Raw genomic sequence first — 27,020 nt, 5'->3', positions numbered from 1 at the left:
GGTTTCTGTTCTAGGCACTCTTCATGAGCACTTTGTAAACACCCTCTTGCTTAATCCTCCCAACGGCCCCCAGAGGGAGAACTTATTAGCTCCGTTTTAAAGGAGCATATTAAAATTCTCAGAGGACTTGGCAAGACCACACAGCTGGGGCCTGAAGAGTGGCCACCTGACTTTGGAACTCGCGAGCCCTTTTTCCTAGCTACATTGTCCTTACAATTAGGAGTCTTATGTTTGAAGCCTGACTGCCACTAAGGAGTCGTAAGTGTTCAACGAACCCCTCCAGGATAGCACTCAAAACACCATGTCACCAACGCTGCCACTTGATGGGCTGTTGTGGGGTTAAATGAGAAACTCAGCTCAGTTCAGCATTTATTGAGCACCTACTATGCATCAGCTCTTACCGTGGGGGTGTGTAAGTTGGTGGGGAAAGAGGCCAGTGGAGTCAGAAAGGTGGGGCCTTGAAGGTGGCTGAGTTTGGGCATGATACTGTAGATTTTAGGAAAGGTGAAAGAGTTAGAAGCAAGGGTAAGGGTAACTTAAGCAGATCTATGCTTTGGAAAGAGGGCTCTGGGTACCCCTAAGATGTGGACCAGAGGATGAGACTGTAGACGAGGGGGTTGTGGCACTGACTCATGAGAGAGGAAAGAGAAGAAAGCAAAATCAAGGAGGCCATAGGTCTTAAAAGCTTGCAGACTCTCGGATGTTCAGAGTGTGGGAGATGCGAGTGAGGACCACAGGATTCCCCCTCCTGAGGGCACCAGGCAGAAAAGATGCACAGAATCAGAATGAGATTTGGATAAATTCACTGGTGACAAAGCCAATGCAGGATCTTAAGGGAAACCACACCAAAGACCTGAGTGGCACCGAGGAAGCTCACTGTGGGGAGAGGCAGCTTACTGGTCTGGGCTTTCGCTGCTGAGAGGAGCAAATGAAAGGATGCTCAGAGGACACCTGGCACGTAGAAGTTGCTCAATAAATGTTACTTTCCTTTCTCTTCCCACAGACCATGGCTTTGCCTTCCAGGATGCTGGTCTGTGGAACTGACCCTTTCATTCATCTGTTTGTTCATTTGTTCATTCATTCATTTGCAAACATTCATCCGATTCCCACCACATGCCAGGAATTATGATGAATACTGGGGATGTAGAAATGAGATTTTTTTGGGTTTATGGTGATGAAGTTATGGAAAATCAGTGGCACAGCCCTGGTCTCAGCTCTGCCGGCACTCACCTTGTATCCTGAGCAAGTTCCTCCCCATCTCAGGCCTCGGTTTCCTCATCTCATAGAGAGTTGATCTCCCCTCACCGGGCTTCCTACTTGCCTTCCAGAGTTGCCTGAAGCTCACGTGAGCGAAGGGACACAAACATGCTCTGCCGTCTCCCAACAGGACATAAGTCCACGCTGGAGCACTGAGCATCAGATTCAAGAAAAGCTTGTGTGGATACTGCAGACCCACCAACAAGGGTTCCAGGTTCTGGAGTTGTGGGGGCAAAACTGCCTAGTGAGACCCCTGCATAGTCCCTCTGGTCCTTGTAGCTGCCACCTCCATTCCCAGGGGTGGAGTGTCCCTCCATAGACTTGGATCTGGGGCCCTCTGCTCCTTCACCACTGTCCATCTGAAGCAAGCCTGTTGCTCCTGCATTGAACTGTGGCCTCAGGCCCTGGACCCTGCCCCTCAAATCCACCCTCCAAGTGCACACCTGGAAACTTCCGCTTCCAGTCCTGATGGGCAAAACGCCCACCTACCATATCCTTGCGCAATCTCTTATTCAGGAGGCAGCTGGAGTGCAGAGCCTACTCAGTTCACAAAGCTTAAAAAAGAAAAAAATACGGGGATGTGGTTCAGCTAGAAGGTGGTTGCCGCTCCTGGGTTTAGTCTTGTGTATTACTTTGTGTTTGCCGTTACCTGTTGGAGCCCTGGGTTAATAAGCCGCCTTTTCAGTGGAGTCCTTAAGGGAACCTCTTCATTCAATAAGCACTTAACAACAATAGCTAACATTCATTGAGCACCCACTACTGGCCCCTTTTCGATGTCTGACATTGTTTCCAGGCATTCATTGTTCCTCGGGGGCATCCTACTCCCACCCCTGCACCAAGTGCTAAGGGCACGAAGTGAGATAGAGCATCTCCTACCCCCTGCCACCCTCGGCCACCTGCAATTGCTCATGGTCTAGTTAAGAAACTGACTGGTCAGATTCAGAGCCACACATGCCAAGGATTGAAGCCCGGATGGGGCTGGCACGTGGGCCCAGGAGCCCATCCCGGAGAGTAGACCTCTGAGCTTTTAAATGCAAATGAGAAAGACCCTTTCATCCAAGGCAGGACTGGACCCTTGAGACTCAGGGCCTCACTTCTTCCTCCACACAACCCTGTGAAGCAGGGACTTGCTTAATCTCCACTTTACAGATGGGAAAACTGAGGCTCACAGAAGTCAAGTAAACTGCCCCAAGGGACACAACCCAAAATTGTGATCTGAGCAACAACAGAAATAGCAGCACCTGCCATAGACTGTCCTCTGGGTGCCCAGCATGCTGCAGGGTATGAGTGTCCATCTCCTGTTCTGATCCTTGCGGGCACCCTGGGTGAGGGGCTGTGAAGAAAGCAAGGCCAGCAGAGAGGTGGTGCCTGCCAGGGTCATGCATGCAGCCATGGAGGCAGGGCCAGAGGCAAGTCCAGGGCCCATGCTCCTGGAGAGCACAGCTGTGGTCTGTCCTCCAGTGGTGCAGGGGCAGAGGGCTTTGGCAGAGAAGGGTTGGGGAGCCAGTCAGAGGGCCCCACACCATGGTTGAGGGCATGGAGGGTGGAGGTAGCCAAGAACAGCCAGAGGTTGATACTCCCACCAAGACTGCCAGGGCGATCAGGGCCTCGTGTGTCCCTCGATAAGCTCGGCTCCCAGTTTCCCTGCTGGCTGATAGCATGTCCTTCCAGCTCTCCGTCTGGGGACAAACCCGCACTGACCCAGAGCCCTTATCACTGCCAAGACTGGGCTGTCTGCCTGAGCCAAGAATTCCAAAGGGAACTGAGCCAGCCTGCCCTGTGTGGGGTGGGGCACCATCGGCCAAGGGGTGACTCCAGAAGATAGAGTGGCCAAGCTGGCTGGTCCTCCCTTCCCTGTGGCCAACTGGCAGCCACCCCACAACGTTCCTGCCCGGCCTCTAAGAGTGCTCTTTGCAGCACACCCAGGGCCGCTCACCCCACAGTCAGGGGCCCCGGCTGGTCCCACCATTTGAGAACCTGCTGGCTGCCTTGTGGGCAGATACCATCTGCCCCTAATCACCCCTCATCACCTCTCCCCTGTCTGATCTCAGATACCCCTGCTCCCAGCCGCTCCCTGTCTGCTCCGTCACTCACAGTGAGCTCCCTAAATCATGAATCTCAGTGTAGTGCCCTGCTCAGGACCCTCCTCTGCCTCCCACGGCCGCCTGCACATAGGTAGCCCTGTGTCCATTTCCTGTGACTGCCATAACAAATCCCCACCAGCCTAGTGGCCAAACATAACACACGTTATTCTGTTGCAGTTCAGAAGGCCAGATGTCTGAGATCAAGGTGTTAGCAGGGCTGGTTCCTTCTGAAGGCTTCCAGAGAGCCTCCCTTTCCTTACCTTTCCCCACTTGTAGTTAGCCTGCATGCCTTGGCTTAGGGCCCTCTCATATCACTCCAGCCTTTTGCTTCCAAGGTCACGTCACCTTCTGCTCTGCTGTAGCCAGCTCTCTCCCTCTACCTCCTTGTTAGAAAGACACTTGCAATTGCACTGAGGCCCGCCTGAGTAACCAACCCATGCTACTCTAGAACCCCAGCTCACATTTCATAACATCATCGAATCTGCAAAGTCTGTTTTGCCGCGTAAGGTAACACTCTCAAGGGATTAGGATGTGGACGCATTTGGGGGCCATTATCCAGCCTCCCACAAGTCCCAACCCTCTGACCCATCCTGATTTGGTCCCTGCCCACCATCTTGCTGCCTTTCCTGCCACCTCCCCGGCCCCATCCACCACCCTCTGCCCCAGCCAGAATAAACCACCCAGAGCTCAATGAGAAGCATTTACCAAGGACTTGCCACCTGCCAGCACTGTTTGCGGTAGAGCAGTGAGCAAGTCTGAGGCCCTCTTCTCATAGGAATGTTACTCTACAGCAGGCATTCTCACAGTGTGGCCCCCACCCGCAGGGGACTCCCGGAAACAGAGGAGCTGGCCTGGGCCGCCAGCCTTAATGAGTGGCAGAGCTAGAATTTGAGCCCGAGTCTCTCTGATCCCAAAGCCTAGACTCTAGGATGAAATGCTCTCTGGATTTGAACTTGGCCCTGTTTTTGACTGTCACCTCAGTGCTAGCCCTACACATACCAGATGAGGAAAATGAGGCACAGGGAGGCAAGTGACCTGTCTGAGGTGTGAAGCAAACTCAGGAGAGGCTGGGAGGAGAACCCTGTGTTTCTGGACCCCTGCCTAGGTCTCTTTCAGCCCTTTCCCCACCCATTCACTTGTTCATGGTAATCTCCCAAGGCGGGAGATAATATTCATTAGCACCTGGGCTATCACAGTCTCCGGGCGTGGCCCGTCCTCATGCCTACACAGTCCCTGGGCCTGTGCCTGTGCCTGTGGCTTCAGTACTCCTGATGCCTGGAGGGCTGGAGTCACAGCTGGTGCCTCCGCAATCCTTCCAGCTCTTCTTCTGTCCCCCCATCAGCTCAGCATCCCAGCTGGCCCCTGACTGGCTCCCTGAATTTGCTTTTCTTCCCTCTGTGAGGTTTTCAGGCGTAAGTTGGATTATACTCCACTTCTCCTATTGCTTAGAGTAAAACAGCAAATTCTTATTCCCATCTCCAAGGCCCTGCCCTGCCACGACCTCCTCTCCTCCCCTCTGGCTCCCCTCAGCCCACATGGTGTCTAACCCCATGCAGGCTCCCCTCAGCCCAGACCCTCTTCTTCCCCCTCTTGACTTACCCTACTGGTTTAACGTCTGCTCCCCCTAGACCGTAAGCTCCATAGGACAGGCCCCTGTCTGTGTTGTTCACTACTGGACCCTAACACGTGGCACTGTGCTTGGCACAGAACAGGCCCAGGAATATTGCTGGTTGAATAAAGGAATGAGTGAATGTCTTGTGATAGGCCCCCAAGAACCCTGAGAAGTGAACCCACCCCCACTGTAGAGATCAGGAAACCACGTCTCTAAGAGAGAAGTTCCAGAAACCTCATAAGAACTCAGAGATTCCTGGTTCCCCTTTTTAGCTTGGATGGCACAATAAGCCTCCCTGCAAATACTGGCATCGGGGCAGGCTTCCTGGCAGAACCCAGCACCAGCTCTGAATCACAGAACCGCGGGGTGGGAACAGCCTAACCCCTCTCCAGCTCCAGCACAGATGAACCCGGGAAGGTGGTGCGACTTCTGGCCAATAGCATAGACAGCGAGTTCTGAGTCAGGATTGGAATCCGGAGTTCCCAACAACCTGGGCTGCGTCCACAGCATCACCACGGCATGTCCTGATTTGGCCAGAAGTCAGGGGCACAGCTTGAGGAGCAAGACTGACTTTATCTTTTGCTCCAAATCCAATCTCAGAAGATGAGGCTGCAAACCACGTGTCTGATACACACACTTCTCAAGAAGAGCTGTTGCCCAGAAGATAAGTTTCCTTAAGGGCCTGAATGTGTTCACCCCTTCAAGAGCCCCAGCTTGTTCACTTACACATTCAGCTCTACTGAAATGCTCCCTTTAGCACGTGGTTTCAGTGTTCCTGCCTGGCCTCTATGAGTGCCCTTTGCATTACACCCAGGGCAGCTCACGCCACAGTCAGGGGCCCCGGCTGGCCCTGCCACTCGGGAACCTTCTGGCTGCCTTGTGAAGCTGGATCCCTGTCTCACAGCTGCTGCGGGTGCTCTCCTGGGGTGCTGGAGGGTGAGTCTGCCTGGTATGAGTTATGGCCCCACCACTTACTGGTTTGATGACCTCGGGCAAGTCACTCTCCAGTCTGAGCTGCAGCTTCTTTACAGTAAAATGCTGATAATCATCAGACTTACTTGGAAAAGTCAGCAAAGGCGTAAAGGGCACAGACATTTAGCGTAATTCCTGGCATGTGACAGCTACTTCAGCAAATGAGAATTTTCATTCTTCACCATCCATCTCATTTTCTTGTTCCTGTCTGCCTGCCTGCCTTCCTTTTTCTTTCTTTCCATTTTATTGTAAGTTTTTTTCAAGCTACATTTGATATATTATAGAATTCACCTGTTTGAAGTGGACAGTTCAGTGGTTTCTAGTATATGCATGGAGTTGTGCATCTACAATCACAATCCATTTTGGAACATTTCACCACCCCCCAAAAGAAACCCTGCACCTGGGAGCTGACCCCCACCCTCCCTGCGCTCCACTCCCTGCACCTTCACCCCGAGGTGGCCATGCATCTGCTTTCGGCCTCTCTGGACCTGCCTGTGTGACATTTCATGGAACAGGTGCTCTTCTGTGCCTGGCTCCCTCACTTAGTGTAACATTGCCACGGTGCTATCTTTGTTTTCCGCCTTTTCTTCCTTTGCCTCTTTCTTCCATCCTTTTTGCTGTGATTTTTCCTTCCCCTGTTTCTTCTTTCCTTCCCTTTCTTCCCTCCAAGGGCCCAGTTTTCCTTCCCCAAGTGTTCGGGCTTTAGGGCGGCTCGTGGCCTCTGCAGGCTCTGGGTGGAGAGCTCGAGGCTGCACCGTGGGCCGTCGGGGCCCAAATCCCTGCCCGCCCAGCTTCTCAGGGCCTGCACTTCTGCACAGCAGCCACGTGGAGCAACGGTGCCAGCACACAGTTAATCCTCTTCCTCTTCTGTCTCTTCAGAGAGTTTGGGGAGTGAGAGCCCCTCCCACTCCTGGAGAGGAAGTCAGGGGAAGGAGAGCAGAGAGGAGGTGGGAAGCCCTTTACAGCCTCAAAAGTCAAGGAGAATAAATCGTGGCCCCCCAGGAGTCACTGAAAGGTAGAGAACCTTCCTACATGGGTCTGGGGATGGTGACTGGAAGCCATCTGGAGACTCTGGCTTCTACCTGTGAACCCCTCCTTCCCCTCCTCTGCCCTGCCTTTACCCTGATCTACACCTCCTGGCTCCCTCTGAGCTGGTCTGAAGGTGCTACCTTCCCAGGGACCGAGATGGGGTGGGAAGGGGCACCATGCCTTCGGGGCCACTGCTAGTACATTTGTACCCTTAAGAAGGAGCATGGTGGCTGGGCGTGGTGGCTCACGCCTGTAATACTGGCGGTTTGGGAGGCTGAAGCGGTGGACCACCTAAGGTCAGGAGTTTGAGACCAGCCTGACCAACATGGTGAAACTGCATCTCTACTAAAAATACAAAAATTAGCTGGGAGTGGTGGTGCGTGCCTGTAATCCCAGCTGCTTGGGAGGCTGAAGCAGGAGAATCGCTTGAACCTGGGAGGCGGAAGTTGCAGTGCACTGCAGCCTGGGTGACAGAGCCAAACTCCACCCCCCCCCCCCCAAAAAAAAAAAGCACAGAAAGGCGAACAAATGAGGAAAAGGCCCTTCCTCCAGGGGACCCGGCCCGGGGTGCACAGCCTGGCAAGCAGAGGAAGGGCTTGTTGCAGGCCCTTGCCCCCTTCACCTGATGCCTTTGTGCAGAGAACGGCCTGTACAACCGTATGGGGGCTGCATACTTTCCAGACCCTTCAGGAGACAGCCCAGCAAAAGGCAGGGGTCAGAAAGCTTTTGCTGCAAAGGGCCAGATAGCAAATATTTTAGGCTGTGCAGCCCATTTGATCCCTGTTGCAGTGCCGCAGCTCTGCCCTTGTAGGGTGAAAGCAGCCACAGACCGTACACAAATGGATGGAGATGGCTGTGTTCTCATAACACTGTGTTTATGAACACAAAAATTTGAGCTGCATATCATTTTCACAGGGTCACAAAATGTTATTCTATTATTTTTCAACCATTTCAACAAAAACAGGTGGTGGGCTCAATTTGCCTGTGGGCTGTCGTTTGCCAGCCCTGGCGTGGGGGAAGAAATGTGTGTCATTTCCAGCCCCTGGCTGTGTGACCTTGGGCAGGTGCCTTGCCCTCTCTGAGTCTCAGCATGCTCATCTGCAAAATGGGAATAAAAATGCCTCCCTGAGAGAACTAGGATAAGATTTAGCACCGATTTATGCAAAGCACCTGGCACAGAGCAAATGCTTAGTAAGTGGCAGCCTTTATTTATTTATTTATTTTCCCCATGGCCCATTTGCCAAGGAGCAGCTGGAAAGTTCAGGGCAGGCTCTGTGGATGCATGTCTCAGCTGTGCTACTGAATTGTTCCAGGGGGGTCCTGACCCTAAGCCTGGTGCCCCCCATCTGAAAACGGGAGACTTGGATCGGTATCCGGGGACCATTCCAACACTAACTATATATAAATACTTAACAACGGAGAGTGCATGCCAACCCCCCAACTGTGTTGTGTCAAGAATCTTCTGGCAAGGGTGGTGAGGAACGTGTTTTTCATACTAATGAGTCTCTCGAAGTGTGGAGGCAAATTCAGTAAAGCGTGTCCTTGTCACGACTTGAGTTGCCGGTTCAGGAGTCAGGGGCAGGTGAGGGTGCAGGCTGGGCACAGGGCGGGACTGCTGAGAGAGCCCCAGCCATGGGGACAGAAGACCAGACCAGACTTCCTCATTCCCTGCCACAGATTGGCTGTGTGAGCTTGGAGAGATCGCATCCCTCTCTTGAGTCCCAATTTCCCCATCTGTAAAAGAGAGCTAAGCATTCTGGCAGCTGTCCCTGTCCCTGAAGCAGCAGTGGTGAGTCACAGGGCTCCCTGTTTTGGGGTATTCATTACACTCGCAGTGGCTGTTTGTGGCAGAGCATTCAGAGAGTGGAAGGGGGTGTGCCTGCATTGCAGGGTGTACACAGCCCTTGAGGCTCTCCTGGGGTAGGAGGACCATTCCCTCCCCGCCCTGCCTGGAGATAGGAAGTCGAGGTGGTCCCGACTGCCCCAAACTGGCAGGTGGTGCTACACAGCCATCAGTGTGCCTGCTTCTCCTGTCTCTGATCCATGCAGAAAGCTGCAGAAGGTAGCGAGGGCCTCACAGACGGGAGGTCGCAGGTCCATGGAGGACACTCAGTCCCTCCTCATGTGAGGACTGACCACATCCCTTTGTCACCCAGGTACAGACTGTCAGGGTGGGTGCCAGGGCTGTCCCCAATGCCCAGAGGATTCAGTGAACTTCTCCTTCTCATGCTGAATCTGGAGACACAGTTTTAAAACTTACTGTGAAAATGGAAGATAAAATGGAAAGTCATAGAGAACCCCATGTCTGTTGCCATCCTTCCTAGTCCCTGAAGTCACAGCTCTACGCTCCCTTCCCATCGTGGTCTGGGTGCAGACACGGCCTTAATATCATGGTGGTAAGAGGATGCACACGCTCTTGTTCTGCCCTGCTTTTGTTCCACCTGGTGTTCGTTCCTGAGCAGGCTGCAAGTCTCTCCCTTTTGTGGCTGCTGAGTTTCCTGCTGTCTCCCCCATTCACTCGTCCCTTATGAGACACTCTCACAAACTGGGAAGCCATCTGTGACATGGCGGTGGTCTGTTGCCAGAGCTCTGAAGGCTGACCTCCCCAGTTGGCTGGCTAGCTGACATGGGGCAAGTGACTTCCTCTCTCTCAAACTCTGTCTTCTTCATCTGAAAAATGGGGTTGATCATTCCAGCGCCTCCCTCCCAGGGCTGGGGAAGGAACAGTTGAGTGAGTGCCCATGCCCCAGTAGTGGAGCTTGGCACGCACACCTGGACGTGCCCAGGTGTAAGATACTTTGTTTTATTCTGCTCTGGGACCTTATAGGCTACCACTTCACAGATGATGGAAAAACTTAAATTTTCTAGGTCAGGGAAATTTTCCAGGTCAGGGAGCTCAGCCACTTCCAGTAGTAAACATGGTGGCTTTGGAAATGGCACGCAGTCCGTACGGGCTTCTCTCCCCTCCCCACCTGCATCCCCCTAGTGTAAGTCCCCAGAGGCTGTCTGGCCCCAGTGGCATTCTCTGGGCTACTCCAGACCTGTCTTGTCAGCTTCTCTTTCCATGGCAGCCACGTGAACATAGTTGGTGGGCTCCTGGGCTCTCCCTGGCGCTGTCCAAAGCCAGCTACATCCCCCTGCAGGCCTTTGCCTCTGCTATGGGTCCCCACCCCTAGGACACCCTAGCAGGCAGTCCCCAAGGCTCAGCCATGTGCTGAGGCTCACTGTGGGCTCTGGGAGATTTTAATGATCTCCTGCAGCCCCTGTGGAGGAGAGGAAGGAGGAACTGGGGTGCAGCTTGAGGCCTCCTAGCTGCTATTTCTGTTCCCCTGCAGGGGCCCCTTCCTCTGAGACAGCCTTGTTCTGAGCTTCTAGATGGGAAGTGAGGCACAGCCTTTGTGCTTTCAGACCCCCCAAACTCACTTTCTAGTGACTCCCGCTCCCCTGCCATCCAGGTTTTGACCCAACAGGAGAGTGTTGGGAGTAGGGAGCAGGGCCCAGCCTAGCATCTAACTCAGCCTACCACCTTACTCCCCAGGTGGTGCCCCCTTCACCCTGGGTGGTGGGGAATGGCTCACAGGGGCTCTTGCAAACCTAAAGCACATTGACTCTCTCTCCACCGTTTCTGTTTGGGACTTAAGAAATTGTCTCTGCCTTCACCTGCCATTGCTGCCTGAGTGGCAGGGCCAGTGCCGATGACACAGAGAAGCCAGGGCCAGGAGCCCTGCAGTCTCCCTGCATTGCAAAGTCCAGCCCAGCCTGCCCCACCTGACAAGCATCTCACGCTGCCCAGCACGTTGACCCTCTCCCAACAATTACCTGGTAATGGTGACTACTAACCATCGCTACCCTGGTAACGGTTGAGGCTGGTGGAGTCAGACCTTAGGGAGCTGGCTGACCCTGGGCATGCCGATTAACCTTTCCAAGCCTCGGTGTCTTCACTTGTCAAAGGGGATGTTACTAGTACCTGTTTCAAAAAGCTGTTACAAGGATTAAAGGAAAGAATAATACAGAGGCTGGAGAACAGTGTCCAGCACACGGTGAGCCCCAGGGGTACACCAGCTCGCGCGGGAATAGGTGCGAGAAAACGCTTCCCTACTGTTGCATCTGGCTGTTGTCTCTTCTTCTCTCTATGATAAACATCTTCATGCAGGGAACACTTTGTTTCTTTCAGATTATTTCCCTAGAAACGGAATTTCTGGAAATAATTACTGGCTAAAGGGGAGGGGTATTTGAAGCCTTTTGCCACACTTCGCCTCGCTATTTTCTAGACAGGCTGTGGGGGCCTCCCTTCTGCCAGCCCCATCAGGTTATTACTTCCTCGAAACTACATCAGCAAGAGGACCCTAGAAGTGCTGTGGGGGCGGCAGACTAAGGCAGAGGGCATAGACCGCAAGGAGAAGGGGTCACCAGCATTTAAGGATGGGCGAGGGGACAGGGAAGAGGGGAGAGGAATCCTGGAAGGGGCTGAGAAGGAACCGTCTGAGAGGTCCCCAGGTCCAAGGCCTGAGCCATTCAGAGGCTACAGAGCCAGTAAAGGTCTCAAACCAAAGAAACTGGCACGGCGATTCAGGGGCTACACCCAGGACGCAGCATTCAACAAGCCCAGGCAATTCCCAGCTCTGCCAGGCACTGCTCAAGGCCCAGGGGCAAACAGTAGGCCTCTCTGAACCTCAGTTTCCCCATCTACTAAATGGGCGCGACACTTCACCTGCCTCTCAGAGCTGGGACGTAATGAGGGATCGTGACTGATACTGAGAAGTGCCTGTGTGTGAGCCGCCGTTGGCATGAGTGGGCAGTGGCCTGGGGGTTTCCTTCAGTTTGAAAAAAACATTTCACAGTTTTGAGGAGAGGGTGCGTGAAGTCAGCCCATCTGAAAGTGGCAGTTATTGAAAAGTTCAAGCAGCTGGGCAGGGCAAACACAGTCCAGGACTTGGGAGACCTGAGTGTGACCCCGATTCTGGAGCAGTGTGGGCCAACTCTGGGCCCCCTCTGAGTTCGGCCTTGTGCATTATAAGGCGGGGAGCCCCCCACTTTGCCGTGGGGCCGACCTGGACTTCTCAAGACTCCGCCACTTACTGTGAGTCCTGGGCAAGTGACTGAAGTTCTTTGGGCCAAGACGCCCTCATCTGTTAGAGATAAGAACAGGATAAATATCTATCATATCGATCATGTGGATGTTGTAAAAGTTAAGCGACAGTGTGGATGTTAAGGGCCTCCTCCATGCATACTCTTGTGGTTTTATTACCAGCAATCCTAGGTCAGTAGCAGGAAGTGGATGGCAGGGAGGTGGGGGAGGGACTTCCCAGGAAGTAGGGCTCCCACACCTTCACTTCTTCCACCGGACGGGCTGCAACACACTCAGCGCCGCCTACTGGCTGTGTGACCCCCTTGCCAGGTCTTCTAACCTCTCTGTGCCTTAACTTCCTCTTCTGTAAGACGAGGAGAATCTCAGCACCTGCCCTATGGGGTTGAGGTGAGAAGGAACTGAGTTAAGACATAGAAAATGCTAGAGACAGGCCGCAGTGCAGCAGGAGCTCAGTGGATGGTAGCCTTGCGTGGTAGTTCTTAGGGCTCAGCCCAGGCTTTGCGCCTAGCGGAGGTGGCAGGAGCCCAGTTCCTCTGCTCACCAGCTGTGTGACTTCAGTCAGGGTGCTCAACCCCAGGGAAGGCCAGTCCCCTCTTCTGTAAAGTCCCTGCTAGCATGACTGCTGGTGGGGTGGGGGATCCCAGGCTGAGCACCCAGTGCATGCTCAAAGACCATGCTGAGTCACACATTTTGCCTAAAGTTTTACCTTTAAAGAGGATGCCCATGAAAATTGCCCAGACCCACTCCCCTGCAACCTCATCTCTCCCAGCAGTGAGTGAATATGCTTTGCCAGAGAGGCAAGCTCCCTTCCCCATTCCCTCACTGGGGTATTCACCACCCCATGCAGTCATAGAATTTGAAGAAGGGCTGTCCGGGTCACAGACTGAGTCCAGTCGTTGTTCAATTCATGACACTCCCCCTGCTCTACAGCCTTCAGTGGCTCCCCAGTGCCTGCCAGATCACACACAAATTCCTCAATCAAGACCTTCATGCTCCGACTACAGAATCCTTTTCTGCCCTTCTCATCTTCTTCCGCCCCATGCTTCTTCCTCTTCAGCTGAGATAGGCCATTTCCTGTTCTCAGAGAATACCTCAGAGCTCAGGCTGCTGTCTGCCTAAAGAGCCTTACCCACCTTCCCAAACACCCCTCATGGCAACAGGCCCAACTCAAATGCCACCTGCTCCATGTAGCCTCCCGTGAACTCCAGAGCCAGAAATGGCTTTTGTGCCACACAGTCTTGCTGGTGCATGCCCACTCACACTCACGGGCAACGCACCCATGCACACTCAGGCACTGGAGCACACACACGCTCTTGTGTGCAAGCAGACCGGCCCTTGTGTGTAGTTTACACCTGTGCATACACTGGCACACCTACCTGCAGACGCTCACTTACAGGCTCCTGTTATCACACAGGCAGTTTTGTTTTTACACTGCAGCAATTAACCCAAACGTTTTCTCACCCTTGAGTTGCTGGAGACCGGCAGCCCTGCCCAGATCATCTCCGTGTCCCTCGTATTATCCCTCTGTACCGTTTTGCCTGATCCATTTGGCCTGCCCCACAGGAAGCAGCATGTCATCATGGGAGGGAAGCGTGCTTTGAAGTCACATAGCCCTGGATTCAGATTTGAACGTTGCTACTGCATGACCTGGGGCAGCTCCTACTTACGCGGAGCCTCACGTTCATGGTCTGTTAAATGCACACACCTGTTCTAGCTTTATCGTACCATTGAGAAAGTTAAACAGAAAAAAGATGCAAAACACCTAGCTCAGGCCCCAGAACATGAGCACTTAGTAAATGCTACTTCTTGCCAGGCATTTATTCATTCACCAGCAAATTCAGGGATCCTGCTAGAGTCACAGCCAACCCCTCCCTCTGGCAGCCTCCAGGTCAGGTCCAAGGCTGTAGCTCAGGAGTGTTCAGGGATAGGGGTCCCAGGAGCTCCCTCATCACAATTCCCTTTGTGGACCTAAAGCTCCCAGAACCTCACTTTCCTTTTATCATGGAAGATATTAAAAAGGGGTTAAGGCCTGTGACTGACAACTGTTGATCTCAAGTAAGTCCCACGGGGTTCATTTCACCTCACTGGGTGCAAAAGCAAACCCAGATGTTTGCAAAGCTCTTGCTGGGAGTCTCCCCGGCCTGCTCAACACCCTGCTCATGCTGCCTGTTAACGCAGGATGAAGTGAGCCCTGCCTTAAAGGGGGATCCCTGCCATTCCCACCGCCCCTCAGTCTCCACTTCTTCAAAGCAGACCCTGGGGACAGGCAAACCCTCTGTGCTTACTTCCAGAAAACCAGGAGAAGGCCTTGAGAAAAGAATTCCTTTCATGAACAGAAGGCTGAAGTGTGGTCATTTGGGCATATTGGGTAATGTTGGTTTGTGGCAGAAAACAAGGGGGAATGAAAAGAACACCATGACTGGTCTCCAGGTGACTTTGTGTCCTGAAATTTCCACCACGGCATATTTTAAAACAACCAAAAAATAGGCCGGGCGCGGTGGCTCAAGCCTGTAATCCCAGCACTTTGGGAGGCCGAGACGGGTGGATCACGAGGTCAGGAGATCGAGACCATCCTGGCTAACATGGTCTTTACTAAAAAATACAAAAAACTAGCCGGGCGAGGTGGCGGGCGCCTGTAGTCCCAGCTACTCGGGAAGCTGAGGCAGTAGAATGGGGTAAACCCGGGAGGCGGAGCTTGCAGTGAGCTGAAATCCGGCCACTGTACTCCAGCCTGGGCGACAGAGCGAGACTCCGTCTCAAAAAAAAAAAAAAAAAAAAAACAAAAAAAGACAACCAAAAAATAGGTATGGCCTAGAGGAAAGGGTTGCCCCCAATTTTTGCAAAAGTCTAAGGCAATAAGAAAGACCTCTCGTGAGGTGGGTTGTGGCTGGCCCCGAGGGTAGGAGCCAACCCCTCTTCTCCCCAACCTCCTGCACTTCCATTTCCTCTTAAAGGAGTGACATCCTGGTGACCCAGTTCCCAGGATGAAACTGATCCTCTCAGTCTGGGGTTTCTGTGTGTTGTTCAGTACAGGATCAACCCAGAGCCCTAGCACACAGTCCCTCTACTGTCAGGTTTTTGTTTGTTTGTTTGGGTTTTTTTTTATTTGAGACAGAGTCTCTGTCTGTCTCCCAGGCTGGAGTGCAGTGGCGCGATCTCGGCTCACTGCAAGCTCCACCTCCTGGGTTCATGCCATTCTCCTGCCTCAGCCTCCTTAGTAGCTGGGACGACAGGCACCCGCCACCATGCCTGGCTAATTTTTTGTATTTTTAGTAGAGACGGAGTTTCACTGTGTTAGCCAGGATGGTCTCGATCTGATCTCCTGGCCTCGTGATCCGCCCACCTCAGCCTCCCAAAATGCTGGGATTCCAGGCATGAGCTTTTTAGCTCATGAGTTTAGTCCCATGAGTTTTTAGGGACCCTCAGTGACAAAACATTTACAAAGGAGGAGAAAGAGAAGGATTCCCTGAAATTTCAAAACATTCCACTTCTCCCATCTCATCTCATGGCTTTCACAGCCTCTTCTTCAGGACTGCTCCTGTTGTACAGATGTGGAGAGGGACTGAGGAACGGAGAGGGATGGAGTTGTCTGAGACCCAGCAGCGGTGGATGAGGAAGGCTCAGACAGAACACAGGACTCCTGGTTCTGAATCTCACACCTCCTCCCATTCACTCCTAGCACGCAGTTGCCGCTCAGATGTTTGTTGAAGTGGTAAACCTCCCTCACGGTCTCCCTCCGGGGCTCCTGCCCACAAGACTCTTACAGGCTGGTGGTGAGAAGGTAGATGGTGAAATGAAGCCAGAAAGTGGGTACCTGCTACTGCAGACAGCCGGGGAGAAGCTCGACTGCTTCTGACCATCTGTGAAATTGGGAAGTCAGAAGACAGGAGAATCACTATCCAAACCGAGATTTATTGGGGTTCTCATTCTTTCGTTAACACACATGAACACCTACTATAAACTTGGACAAGGTAGATGATGAAAGATCCAATGCCTGCCTTTATGACACTCCTGTTCAGTCCAGGAGACAGACAAGTAAGCTGACACCTAATCCAGGGACATAAGTGCCTCGGCAAAGGGGCTGCAGGGGCCAGGAGGGACCCAGTAATTCTGGGAGACCTCAGAGACAGCTGCCCAGAGGAGATGATACTGAGCAGAGTATTGAAACAGGAGAAATTGGCCAGGCATGGTGGCTCACACCTGTAATCCCAGCACTTTGGGAGGCCGAGGCAGATCACGAGGTCAGTTTGAGGTCAGCCTGACCAACATGGTGAAACCCCGTCCCTACTAAAAATAATTTAAAAATTAGCTGGGCATGCACCTGTAATCCCAGCTACTCAGGAGGCTGAGGGAGGACAATTGCTTGAACCCGGGAGGTGAAGGTTGCAGTGACCTGAGGTGGTGCCATTGCAGTCCAGCCTGGGCGACAAAGCAAGACTCTGTCTCAAAAAAAAAAAAAAAAAAAAAAAAAAAAAAGTAAAAACACAGGATAAATTGACCAGCAAAGAAGAAAAGGTAGGAATTTAAAGCAGTGTGAATAACAAAATCTGTGCAAAGGCACAGATGCAAGAAATAGCAGGGTAACACATACAGATGGTGGTTCTGTCTGATCATTTGTATGATAAGCAGTGGAGGGAAATGGGAAGGGGCACTGACATTCATCATCCGTTGTCCTCACATTAGCCTTGTGAGGGTGCTATTATTAATTCATTTCACAGATGAGAAAACTGAGGCTCAGAGCGGGGCTGAGCAAAGCTACCCATGCCCAGTAGCTCTGAAACCGGGTCCTGTCCCCTGGTGGCTGAACATATTATAACACCGTCCATGTAAAAACACGATATTCAGATTCAAATGACATTTATTTAGGAATATGATTAGTCTGAACCCTCTTAACTGCAAGTAGCAGAAACCCAGTTAAAAGAGGATGGAGTTTGGGAGATAGGTAACTGACTCATAGAACTGAAGAGACTAAGAGTAGCTTCAAGCGTGGCTGGACCCAAGGGCTCAAATGTCCTCAGGAACTTGTCTTTCTCCAACTTTCAACTCGGCTTTCCACTGTGTTGACTTCATCCTCAGGCGGAGTCTTCCCACAGAGCCACCAGTGGGTGCAAGCTTCTATCTTAACATCTTTGCAGACCCAGTGGAAAAGTATATCCCTTTCCTACTATTCCAACAAAAAGCTCCAGGCTTCAGTTTCATTGGCTGGATTGGGTCATATGTCTATCCCCGAACCAACTGTCACATACCCAACCCTGAAGCCAGGGCAAAGGGAAATAGGTCAATTCCACCTAATCCACAAGGACAAAAAGTGGGGAAGGTCGAATTCCAAAGAAGAATCAAGGTGCTGTTAGCATGAGAAGGGGAATGGAGGATGGAAATGTGAAAATGAGGTGTTTATCACAAACACTTACTGTTCAGCAGATGCCGTGTTATACACACCTATAACCCCATTAGCATCCACTAGCTTCCAGTGTTCTGGCTCAGGGCAAAGAGGGGCCATGGGGCCGTGAAGTGGGTTGAAGAAGATTAAACCTACTAGAATCTTTGCAAGTGGTAGGTTGGTGCAAAAGTAATTGCAGTTTTTGCCATTAAAAGTAATCTATACTAGAGTCTACACAGCATGGGAATCCCAGTTTGGTGTTTCATCCCAGCTTATGCACAGCATGGGGGGCAAGTCAAGTAAGAGAGAGAAGGACTCCTGCCACTGGGCTTTTTAAAGCTAAATATGCATGTCAAAATGCCTTGGATAATCACTTAAAAAACAGAAGGTAGAGATTCCATATGGTATGGAGGAAAGAGAACGAGAAAAAGAAATCAACTTAAAACAAGAAAAGGGGGGAAAATTTAGAAAAAAATGGGACAAATGTAAAGCACAAAAACAGATGGAAGAAATGAATGAAAATAAATCAGTAATTACAGTGAATATAAATGGAACAAATTGGCCAATTAAAAAAATACAAAGATTGTCAGGCTTGGTTTTTTAACTCCAAACAAATGTTTTTACACGAGACTTAAAATATAAAGAACATAATTTTTGAAAGCATAGAAAGGAAAAAAAGATGTACCCAGCAAATACTAACTGAAAGAAATCTGAGTAGCTATAAGCAAAAGTATACCAACTTTTTTTTTTTTTTTTGAGATGGAGTCTCACTCTGTTGCCCAGCCTGGAGTGCAGTGGTGGGATCTTGGCTCACTGTAAGCTCTGCCTCCTGAGTTCACGCCATTCTCCTGCCTCAGCTTCCTGAGTAGATGACACTTGCCACCACGGCTGGCTAATTTTTTTTTTTTTTTTGTATTTTTAGTAGGGACAGGGTTTTACCTTGTTAGCCAGGATTGTCTCTATCTCCTGACCTCAGATCCACCCGCCTCAGCCTCCCAAAGTGCTGGGATTACCGGCATGAGCCACCGCACCCGGCCAAAGTATACCATCTTTAAAGATAAATATGGTCACCATATTTTGATGAACAGTTCAGTTCACCAGAGAGATACATTTTAAATTTGTATGTACCAAATAACCCTGCTTTAAAAATATGTAAAGTTGACAGAACTACAAAGAGAAATTGACAAATAATCGTTAGGGCAGAAAATGTATAATATACCTCTATCAAAATTTACAGATTAAACTATGATAAAATAGTAATTAATATTTGGGAAACACAAAACGCTTAGAACACTGTATCTAACAACTAGAGAGTACATATTCCTTTCAACCACATATGGAACATTTAAAAAGCTGACCATGTGTTAGGCTAAGAAGTATGTATCAGCATATTTCAAGGCATTGAATATGCTTCATACAGAATAATTATCTGACTACAACAAAATTAAATAATAACAAAACTCTTACATAGTTGTAAACATTTTTAATAGATCATGGGATGAAGAAAAAATAATTATGGATATTAGAAAACATTTTAAAGTAAACGACAATGAAAATACTGCACATCGAAGCTTATAGGATGCCACTAAAACGCTACTCAAAAGGAAATATATAGCCTTAATGGCTCGTATTTTTAAAAGCAAATTTGAAATGTAATGATTTAAACAGCCAATTTAGGAAGTTAAAAAGAAAAACAAAATAAACTCAAAGACAATTAAAGAAAGGAAACAGTAGAGACAAAGGAAGAAATTAATGAAACAGAAGACAAAGATTTAATAAGGAGAAGAGCAGCAAAACCAAACTTTAGTACTTTGAAAAGTTCTGGCAAAATTTGTTAAGATAACAGAATAAACAACATAAGTAAAGACTATGAATAATAAAGGGGAGATATTAATATAGATGTTGCAGAGATCAAAAAAGATAATAAGAACATTATGATCAATTTTATGCCCAAAACAAGAAGAAACTAAGGTGAAGTGAATAAGTAAACAGAACTTGCCAAAACTGACTTGGGAAGAAATAGAAAACCTGAATGGCCCTATAACCATTAAAAATAAATAAAATGACAGGCTCACTTTGGCAGCTCATATACTAAAATTGGGGCCATACAGAAAAGATTAGCATGGTTCCTGTACAAGTATGACATGCAAATTCATGAGAATTCCATATTTTAAAAATAAATACATAATATGAATAAAACACCAATAGTATTTGGTTTTGCAAATGAGTTCTACCAGACACTCAAAGAAAAGAGATCACTGTGCAGTCCTATACAAACTCTCTCGGAGGAGAGAAAAAAAGAGAAACTCTCCTATTTATTTTATGAGAACAGATTAAAAAATAAGTATGAAAAGGGAAATTACAAGCTAATCAGAAACATGAACATAGTTAACAAAAATTTCAGAGCATTAGAAAACATAATCGTGCAATATTTTTAAAGAAAAATATAATTCCTTATGACCAAGTTAGATTTATACAGAAACAGAAGGTTGCTTTAATATTAGAAATGTTACTAATGTAATTCCGCTCCTCAACAAATTAAAGAAGAAAAAAGGTCTTTGTGAATATTATATCGATAGAGGCAGAAAAAAAAAACACTGGGTAAGTTTAAGCATTTATTCACGATTTGAAACACAAAACAAAATATCTGAGCACATTCTGAACAGAAGGAAACTTCCTTAACCTGAGGAAATACTAATAAACTACTTCTAAAATAGCGAGCAGAGATGGCCATCACACTTCTATTCAACATATTACCAGAGATCAGTCCAGTAAGACAAGAAAAATAAATTTAAAAAATAAGAAGGGGGAAAAAAACAAAACTATTATTATTCACAGCTAATAACCATCCTCTATACAAAAACCAGAAAGTATCTACAAATTGTTGTCATGAATAAGAAAGCTGAGCAGCATTGCCAGGCATAAAATCAACGTACATTGTCAACTTTTGAAAACTACCACTTACAAGAACAATCAGAAAATTAGACATTGAAGAAGAGTTAAACAAATCTTTCAATGATTATATACTTTTCTTCATAAAAACCTGGTATGTCTTTTGTTAGATGAGTACCTGGGTGCCTTGTAATTTTGGCTGTTGTTATAAGTGGTCTTGCTACCTATTTCTGATACATAGAGAACTGGACTGCATATATGCAACTGCATTTTGTGTACTGATCTTATGTGCAATACCCTTGTTATACCCTAACGTTAATTCAAATGACTCATAGATTCTGGAGGAAAAGACTCAATTTAATAAAGATGTTTCTCCTTGCCAAATTAATCTGTATGTTCAGAACAATTCCCATTAATCCAAGCAGTGTTCTCATAGAAATGGACAAGCTGTACAGATTCTAAAATCTGTACAGTTGAGAATAGGATCAGGAATAGCCAAGTCTTTTCTAAAGAGGAAAAAAATAAGATATAGCAATTAAGTCCTTGGTGGTAATGCTGCAAGAATAGACAAATAGACTAGTGGAAAAGGATAGAGAATTCAGCTGGCACTCAAACACCTATGCACCAGGGGACAGGTTCAGTGAAGTCCCGAGCAGCATTTCTTGTAAGGGTAAAAAACTGGAAACAATCCAGATGTCCTTTAACAGATAAATGCATAAATAAATTGAAGTCTATTCATACAATGAAATATCATTTTTAAAAAATTACAGCACATTTTAAACGTTTACATAGTAAGGCTCCCTGAACCCATCACACAGATGTAAACAGTTATCAACTTATGCCCAATCTTTTGTTTTGTTTGTTTGTTTTTAACTGCTCCTTATGGAGCAGGACTACCTACTCCCCCCACACACAGGACCACCTACTCCCCAGAGTGGACCTTTTTTTTTTTTTTGAGACGGGTTCTCACTTTGTCCCCCAGGCTGGAGTGCAGTGGCACAATCTCAGCTCACTGGAGCCTCAGCCTCCCAGGTTCAAGCAATCCTCCTGCTTCAGCCTCCCAAGTAGCTGGGACTACAGGTGCATGCCACCAGGCCCAGCTAATTTTTGTATTTTTTTTTTAGAGACAGAGTTTCACCATGTTTCCCAGGTTTTGTCATGTTGCCCAGTCTGGTCTCGAACTCCTGAGCTCAAGCAATCTACCTGCCTTGGCCTCCCAAAGTGCTAGGATTACAGACATGAACCACTGTGCCTGGCCCTGAAATACTTTACAACGGTGAAAATGAGCTACAGCTATACCTATCAAAAATATAGTGTTAAACTATAACAAAAGGTTAGCTACAGAGAAAAGTTCATAAAACATGATTTTATGTATATACAAGTGAAATACAGGCAGAACAACACAATAGATTGTTTAGGGATACAGAAATATTTGCTGAAACAAATCAGGGGCTGGTAAAGTTCAGTTTCCTAATCTGACAGGTGGTTCCACTGGTAATCTTTTCAATATTCCTTAAGCCATGTATATGTGTTTTATATAGCGTCTCTTTGGATGCTTAATGCATTTCATTTAAAAATATTTAATGAGTAAATTGACATGTAACAAAGAGATATGACTGAATAGAGGAAGACTTGAGATGTTTATTTTCATTTTAGTTAATCTTTATGGTCTGAATTTGTTACTATGAACATGTGGTATTTCCAAAATAGCATTATTTTAAGTGATTTTTAGGCCCCTTAGAAGAAGGGAGTTGGTTATTTCCTAGCCTAGAGCTAGCTGTTCTTTGATAATTTCACTGAGTGCAATGAGAGTTGCCTTCTCAGAGCCACAGGCTGCATCTGGAATGTTAATGCAAGGGCAAATACCTGCCTGCTTGGTCAAATATGTACACTGCTAACACGGTAAAGGACGCCTGCAGGCTCTGAAATGCCAGAGGGATGACCTTGAGGCCCAGGTGCAGGTGGGGTGTTCAGGGAGGAAGGGCCACACCCAGACCTTCTGCAATGGCCTGGCCGGCACATGCCCTCACATGGAAGGAAGCGCAGATATCAGCTATGTCTTTGTTCACAAAGCCTTTCAAAGTCAGGCCTCCAAACCCACAGCTATCATCAGATGGACACTAAAGGCACAAGTGTTCCCTTCCCTCTATGTGGAAGGGAGAAGGAGGAGTACGCTTGATTCCCTTGGTGGCCGAGGTGTTCACAGCTGATTTGAATGCCAGATGGAGTAACTCAGACTTCTCCCAAACTTCTTCCCCAACTCGGGGCATGCTGCAGATGCTCAGGAATCATCTCACTAAGACTCGGAAATGGCACACTTTGACGGGGCTCCTACTACCAGACAGCCTATGTGTGCTTACTTTTATGTGTATTCTGTAACACTGAATTCTTTCAGGAGTAGGAAAAGTGAGGGCTGGGTGCAGTGGCTCACGCCTGTCATCCCAGCACTTTGGGAGGCCAAGGCAGGAGGATCACTTGAGCCCAGGAGTTCAAGACCAGCCCAGGAAACAGAGTGACAACCCACCTCTATAAAAAAAGGCTTTTTTTTTTTTTTTTTTTTTTGAGACAGTTTCGCTCTGTCGCCCAGGCTAGAGTGCGGTGGCGCGATCTCGGCTCACTGCAAACTCTGCCTCTCGGGTTCACGCCGTTCTACTGCCTCAGCCTCCCAAGTAGCTGGGACTATAGGTGCCCACCACTGCGCCTGGCTAATTTTTAGTATTTTTAGTAGAGACGGGGTTTCACCGTGTTAGCCAGGATGGTCTCGATCTGCCGACCTCATGATCCGCCCGTCTCAGCCTCCCAAAGTGCTGGGATTACAAGCGTGAGCCACCACGCCCGGCCAAAAAGGCAATTTAAAAAAACTAGCCAGTCACAGTGGCACGCACCTATAGTGTCCGCTACTCAGGAGGCTGAGGCGGGAGGATCCCTTGAGCCCAGGAGTTTGAGGTTGCAGTGAACTATGATCACGCCACTGCACTCCAGCCTGGGCAACAGAACAAGACCCTGTCTCAAAAAACACAAAAACAAAAACAAAACAAAAATCCTGAACTGGATATTTTTATCTTCATTTGAAGTCCAGAGAAACTAAGTAAATTGACCATAGGCATACAACATGTTAGAAGTGGAGTTGGGATTTGAAAGCAAGTCTCCTGAATACTCCTTCTTGTGGGTTGAGGGAAGAAGTCCTTGTTGCCTATAGGCTGCTCTGGGTGGCAAAGGGCGGTTCCCCTCCCCTCCCCACCCCATCCCACCCTTCCCAGGCCCTAACTTAGTAGAAGCAAAATCGAGAGGCTAAACCTGGGCTGCCCTGCCTTGCTCTGCGGCCACCTCAGCCTGGCATGTGCTTGTGTCTCCTCAGGAAGCCAGCACTGTCCTGCATTACGTGCTCCAGCAACCTCCTGAGCTGCTGCAAGAGCCTGTGGGGGCTCAGGTTCCTTCAGAGACACATGGGAGGCCCCTCGGAGGAACCATCGGGGGAGCCACTGTCTGAGGAGCCACAGAAGAGACCTCCCCAGAAAGCGGTGAGGACGCTGCCCTCTGAGGCTGTCTAGACCTAGCCCCAGGACACTGAGGATACTGTTCCTGGTCCCCAAGATGTGACTCCTGGAGCTCCTAAGGACCCAGTCTCCAAAGCCACCAAGGACTCACCCTGGACTGAGTCGGGGGGCTCCCAGAACACACAGTTGGGTGTGGGGTCCTCAGGCCTAGGGCGGAACAGCCTATTCTGTGCTCAGCATTCCCAGACAGGCACACAAGACTCCTCTGGGCCCGAGTGGGCTGAATCCCATGGGTTCAAAGCCCATGTTGGTGCTGGCCCTGGGAGTCATGAGCAGAGAAGGTTGGACAGACGGGGATGCGTGCACATGTGTGTGCATGGGTGCGTATGTGTAGGAACGTGCATGTCCTCTGAGCAAGGCAGAGGGTATTGCAAGAAAGCATTGGTCTCTCACTCCCTCTTGGGTTCTGCAGGATGAAGGAAAGGAAAGGTAAAGATAGAGACAGGAAGGAAATAGCTTTTCATGAGCACCTACTGTGTACCAGGTGCTTCCCTGGCATGAGCTCTTGTAACCCTTATAGCAACATGAGTTTACAGCAAGACTCACCACCCCAACTTTACAGAGATGGAAACTGAGGCTCAGAGAAGTAAGGGACCTACCCAAGGCCACTCAGCACCTAGAAAGTGTGCGTAGCACATAGGAGGCATGCAAAAGTATTTGTTGAATGGGTGAATGAATGAGATGATGAGTGAAAAGCCAGGCCTCAAACCCACACCGCTGACACTGCACTACATCGCCTCTCAGGAGAGAGGGCAAATATTTCCTTGACTCAGCCACCTTCCTCCTAGCAAGGCTTAGACCTCCAGGCCATGGGGGTCCCTTCCTGCTAGAGTATGACCCTTTCTGGTGCTTGTCATCAAGAAGTGGTGTGTAGTGGACTTGCTGGGGAGAGTGTCTGCAGCCAGGCTTCATGGAGGGAGGAATGGAGCTTGAGGGACTGTAATGGTTGTGAATGGAGTTGGCCCCCAGCACTCTCTGGTGGCCGTATGACCTTGGGCACGTCTCCTGACCACTCTAAGCAGCTTTTGATTCTCCTGTCCAAGAGGGTAGGCCCCCTGTTCCTATTCACAGGATCCATAAAGTGTCTCAAAGAGACAGGATAGTGCCAGCCCCAGAGAGAGGGGGCTGTGGAGGGACTTCTGCCCCCAGGGCTTCTCAGTGGCATCTCCTGGCTGGCCCCTGACACTCAATCTTCCTTGGTTTCCAAGATGCCTCGTGGTCTTCCCCCTCCCTAACATCCCTGACCTCCCTTTTCTGTCCCTTTTGCAACTCATCGTCCTCTAGCTGCCATCAGATATGGCTGTTCCCCAGGCTCAGTCCAGAGTCCTCTCTTCTCACTCAGCACCTCTCCCCCTGTGACCTTGTCTGCACTCACAACTCCAGTTACAAGGCACGAGGTTCGGTTACGAAATCCTTCACAGATTTATAACTGCAGGCTTGGCTCCTTCCAGGAGCTTGAGACCCACTGCCGCCTCCGCAACACCTCCACCTGGGAGTTTCAGAGGCGCTCTCCCTCAGCGTGTCTGCAGCTGCGTGCCTGCCTTCCCCCTGCACCTGCTCTGTTCCCCAGGTCCCTTTCTCAGACCAAAGCCTGCCCGGGCTTCACAGGCTGAGGGTCCACCTTGCCACCTCCCTTTGCCTCGGTCCTCATGGAGCCCTGGCTCCACCATCTGCTGGCTTCTCCCCATCTACTCTGTGTCACTCCATCTGACCACCATCGTCTCCATCAGGACAGTTGGAACACCTCTCAGCACTCTCGCCCCCACCCAGTCCACCCTCCATCCGACAGCCAGAGTGAGCCATGCAGATGCAATCCAGGTCGTGCCACACAGCTGGATAAAATCATCTTCAGCCTGGCCCTCGGGCCCTGTGTGCTTGGACCCTGCTGGGCCCTCTCCAGCCTCTCCCTGCACCAGGCCTCCTCTACAACTTCACTCTGGCCCTGCTGTTCTTTTCCTTTTAGTTTGATTAACTCGCTTTGCCCATTCCATGCTCAAAGCTGTTTCCACGACAAAAGGCTCCTCCTGCCCATTTTAGTGCCCTGAGATGTCATTTCCTTGAGGAAGTCTTCCCTGGCCCTTCACACCAGGCCAGGCCCCTGCCACACCCCTCAGAGCTCTCCTTGGAAGGCACTGGCACGCTGTTGGTGTGATTCCTTGAATATTGTCTGTCTCTCCTCCTCAGGAGGCTGTGGGTCCTGTCTGTTTCTGGTGCCCGTTGTCTGTCTAACCCCTGCAGGAGAGTTTGTCACATGGTAGGAGCTTAATAAATGTGTGTTGGATGAAGGAGCAGAGAAAAGAGAGTGCAGAGAGTGGACAAAACAGATGCTTTCAGCAGTGTATCTGCCAATAAACCTAAAGGCAGGATTTGCCCTGGTGACCCCCAGAGGTGCTTAGTCTCTTGGCTGAATTCCTTCTGGAATCCCCAGAACCCCCTCCTTGGAAGTTTTCCCAGGAGTCTGAGGCAGGCAGGTCTCCCAGTCATGGCCACATGACCTCGAGTGAAAACAAACCAGTCTGGCTGTTCACAGACTCAGCTGGTCAGAGCTCTGGCCCGAGGGGCCAACACACCACCCGCCACTGCAGAAGACGCCTCCACGTCTGTCTCTGGGCTGCCTCCGCCTTCTGCAGGCCTCCTGGAGCCTCTACTGGCTGCAGAAGTGGGGTGCATGCTGCCTGGAGGAGGAACATCTGTGGTGGGACCCCAAATCCATGTTTGTGTTACCATCGTGTTCCAATAAAACTATCGAAACAGATGCTGCCTCACGGTTTTATTTTTTAACTTCCTGGTGAGGAAATGCTTCCCAAACTTCATCATACGGTGTCTTGATTTAGAAAAAGAGTCATGATAAAATGCTGGGGTAAAGGCCAAATTAAAAATTGCCTCAAAAAGAGAAGACATTTTCCAGAAGCTAGTTTTATCTTAAAGGGCCACACCAGAAGTGAGGGAAGGGCTGATCAGAAGGACCTGGAGAGCCAGGTAGTTGGGAGGAGCTTGGTAAGTCTTCCTGGAGTTGTCAGATGCAGAGACACCTTTTTTTATGTGGGAGAAAGAGGCATCTTTAAAATGGAAAACTTGCCAATCAAACAAGCCCACAATAGAGAGTGGGTGGATGGATGAGGCACAAGCAAAAACCAGGTCAAGGGAA

General features: G+C 49.5%; 1 protein-coding gene and 1 non-coding gene across 9 annotated transcripts in view; both read left to right on the top strand.

Annotated features, from left to right (window-relative positions):
* HRH2 (histamine receptor H2) overlaps positions 1–26,627 on the top strand; it is a 52,659-nt gene extending 26,032 nt beyond the window's left edge. For 2 of the 8 annotated variants that reach the window (XM_030927766.1, XM_030927767.1), the window contains exon 3: positions 23,674–26,627. In XM_030927766.1, coding sequence (XP_030783626.1) covers positions 23,674–23,866 — 193 coding nt within the window. In that variant the 3' untranslated portion in view covers positions 23,867–26,627. Of the gene's footprint in view, positions 1–14; positions 966–1,328; positions 6,628–6,804; positions 7,193–15,561; positions 16,318–23,673 lie in introns of those variants that run through there. The other 6 variants (XR_004056439.1, XM_030927768.1, XM_030927770.1 and 3 more) reach the window with 6 other exon arrangements.
* On the top strand, positions 19,491–19,597 carry LOC115896627. Its single transcript, XR_004056541.1, has one exon. It is a non-coding gene; the product is annotated as a U6 spliceosomal RNA (small nuclear RNA).
* Positions 26,628–27,020: the final 393 nt, after the last annotated feature.

Source organism: Rhinopithecus roxellana, chromosome 3 (assembly GCF_007565055.1).
Source record: "Rhinopithecus roxellana isolate Shanxi Qingling chromosome 3, ASM756505v1, whole genome shotgun sequence".
Classification (NCBI taxonomy): domain Eukaryota; kingdom Metazoa; phylum Chordata; class Mammalia; order Primates; family Cercopithecidae; genus Rhinopithecus; species Rhinopithecus roxellana.
This window is presented reverse-complemented; position numbering and strand designations above follow the sequence as displayed.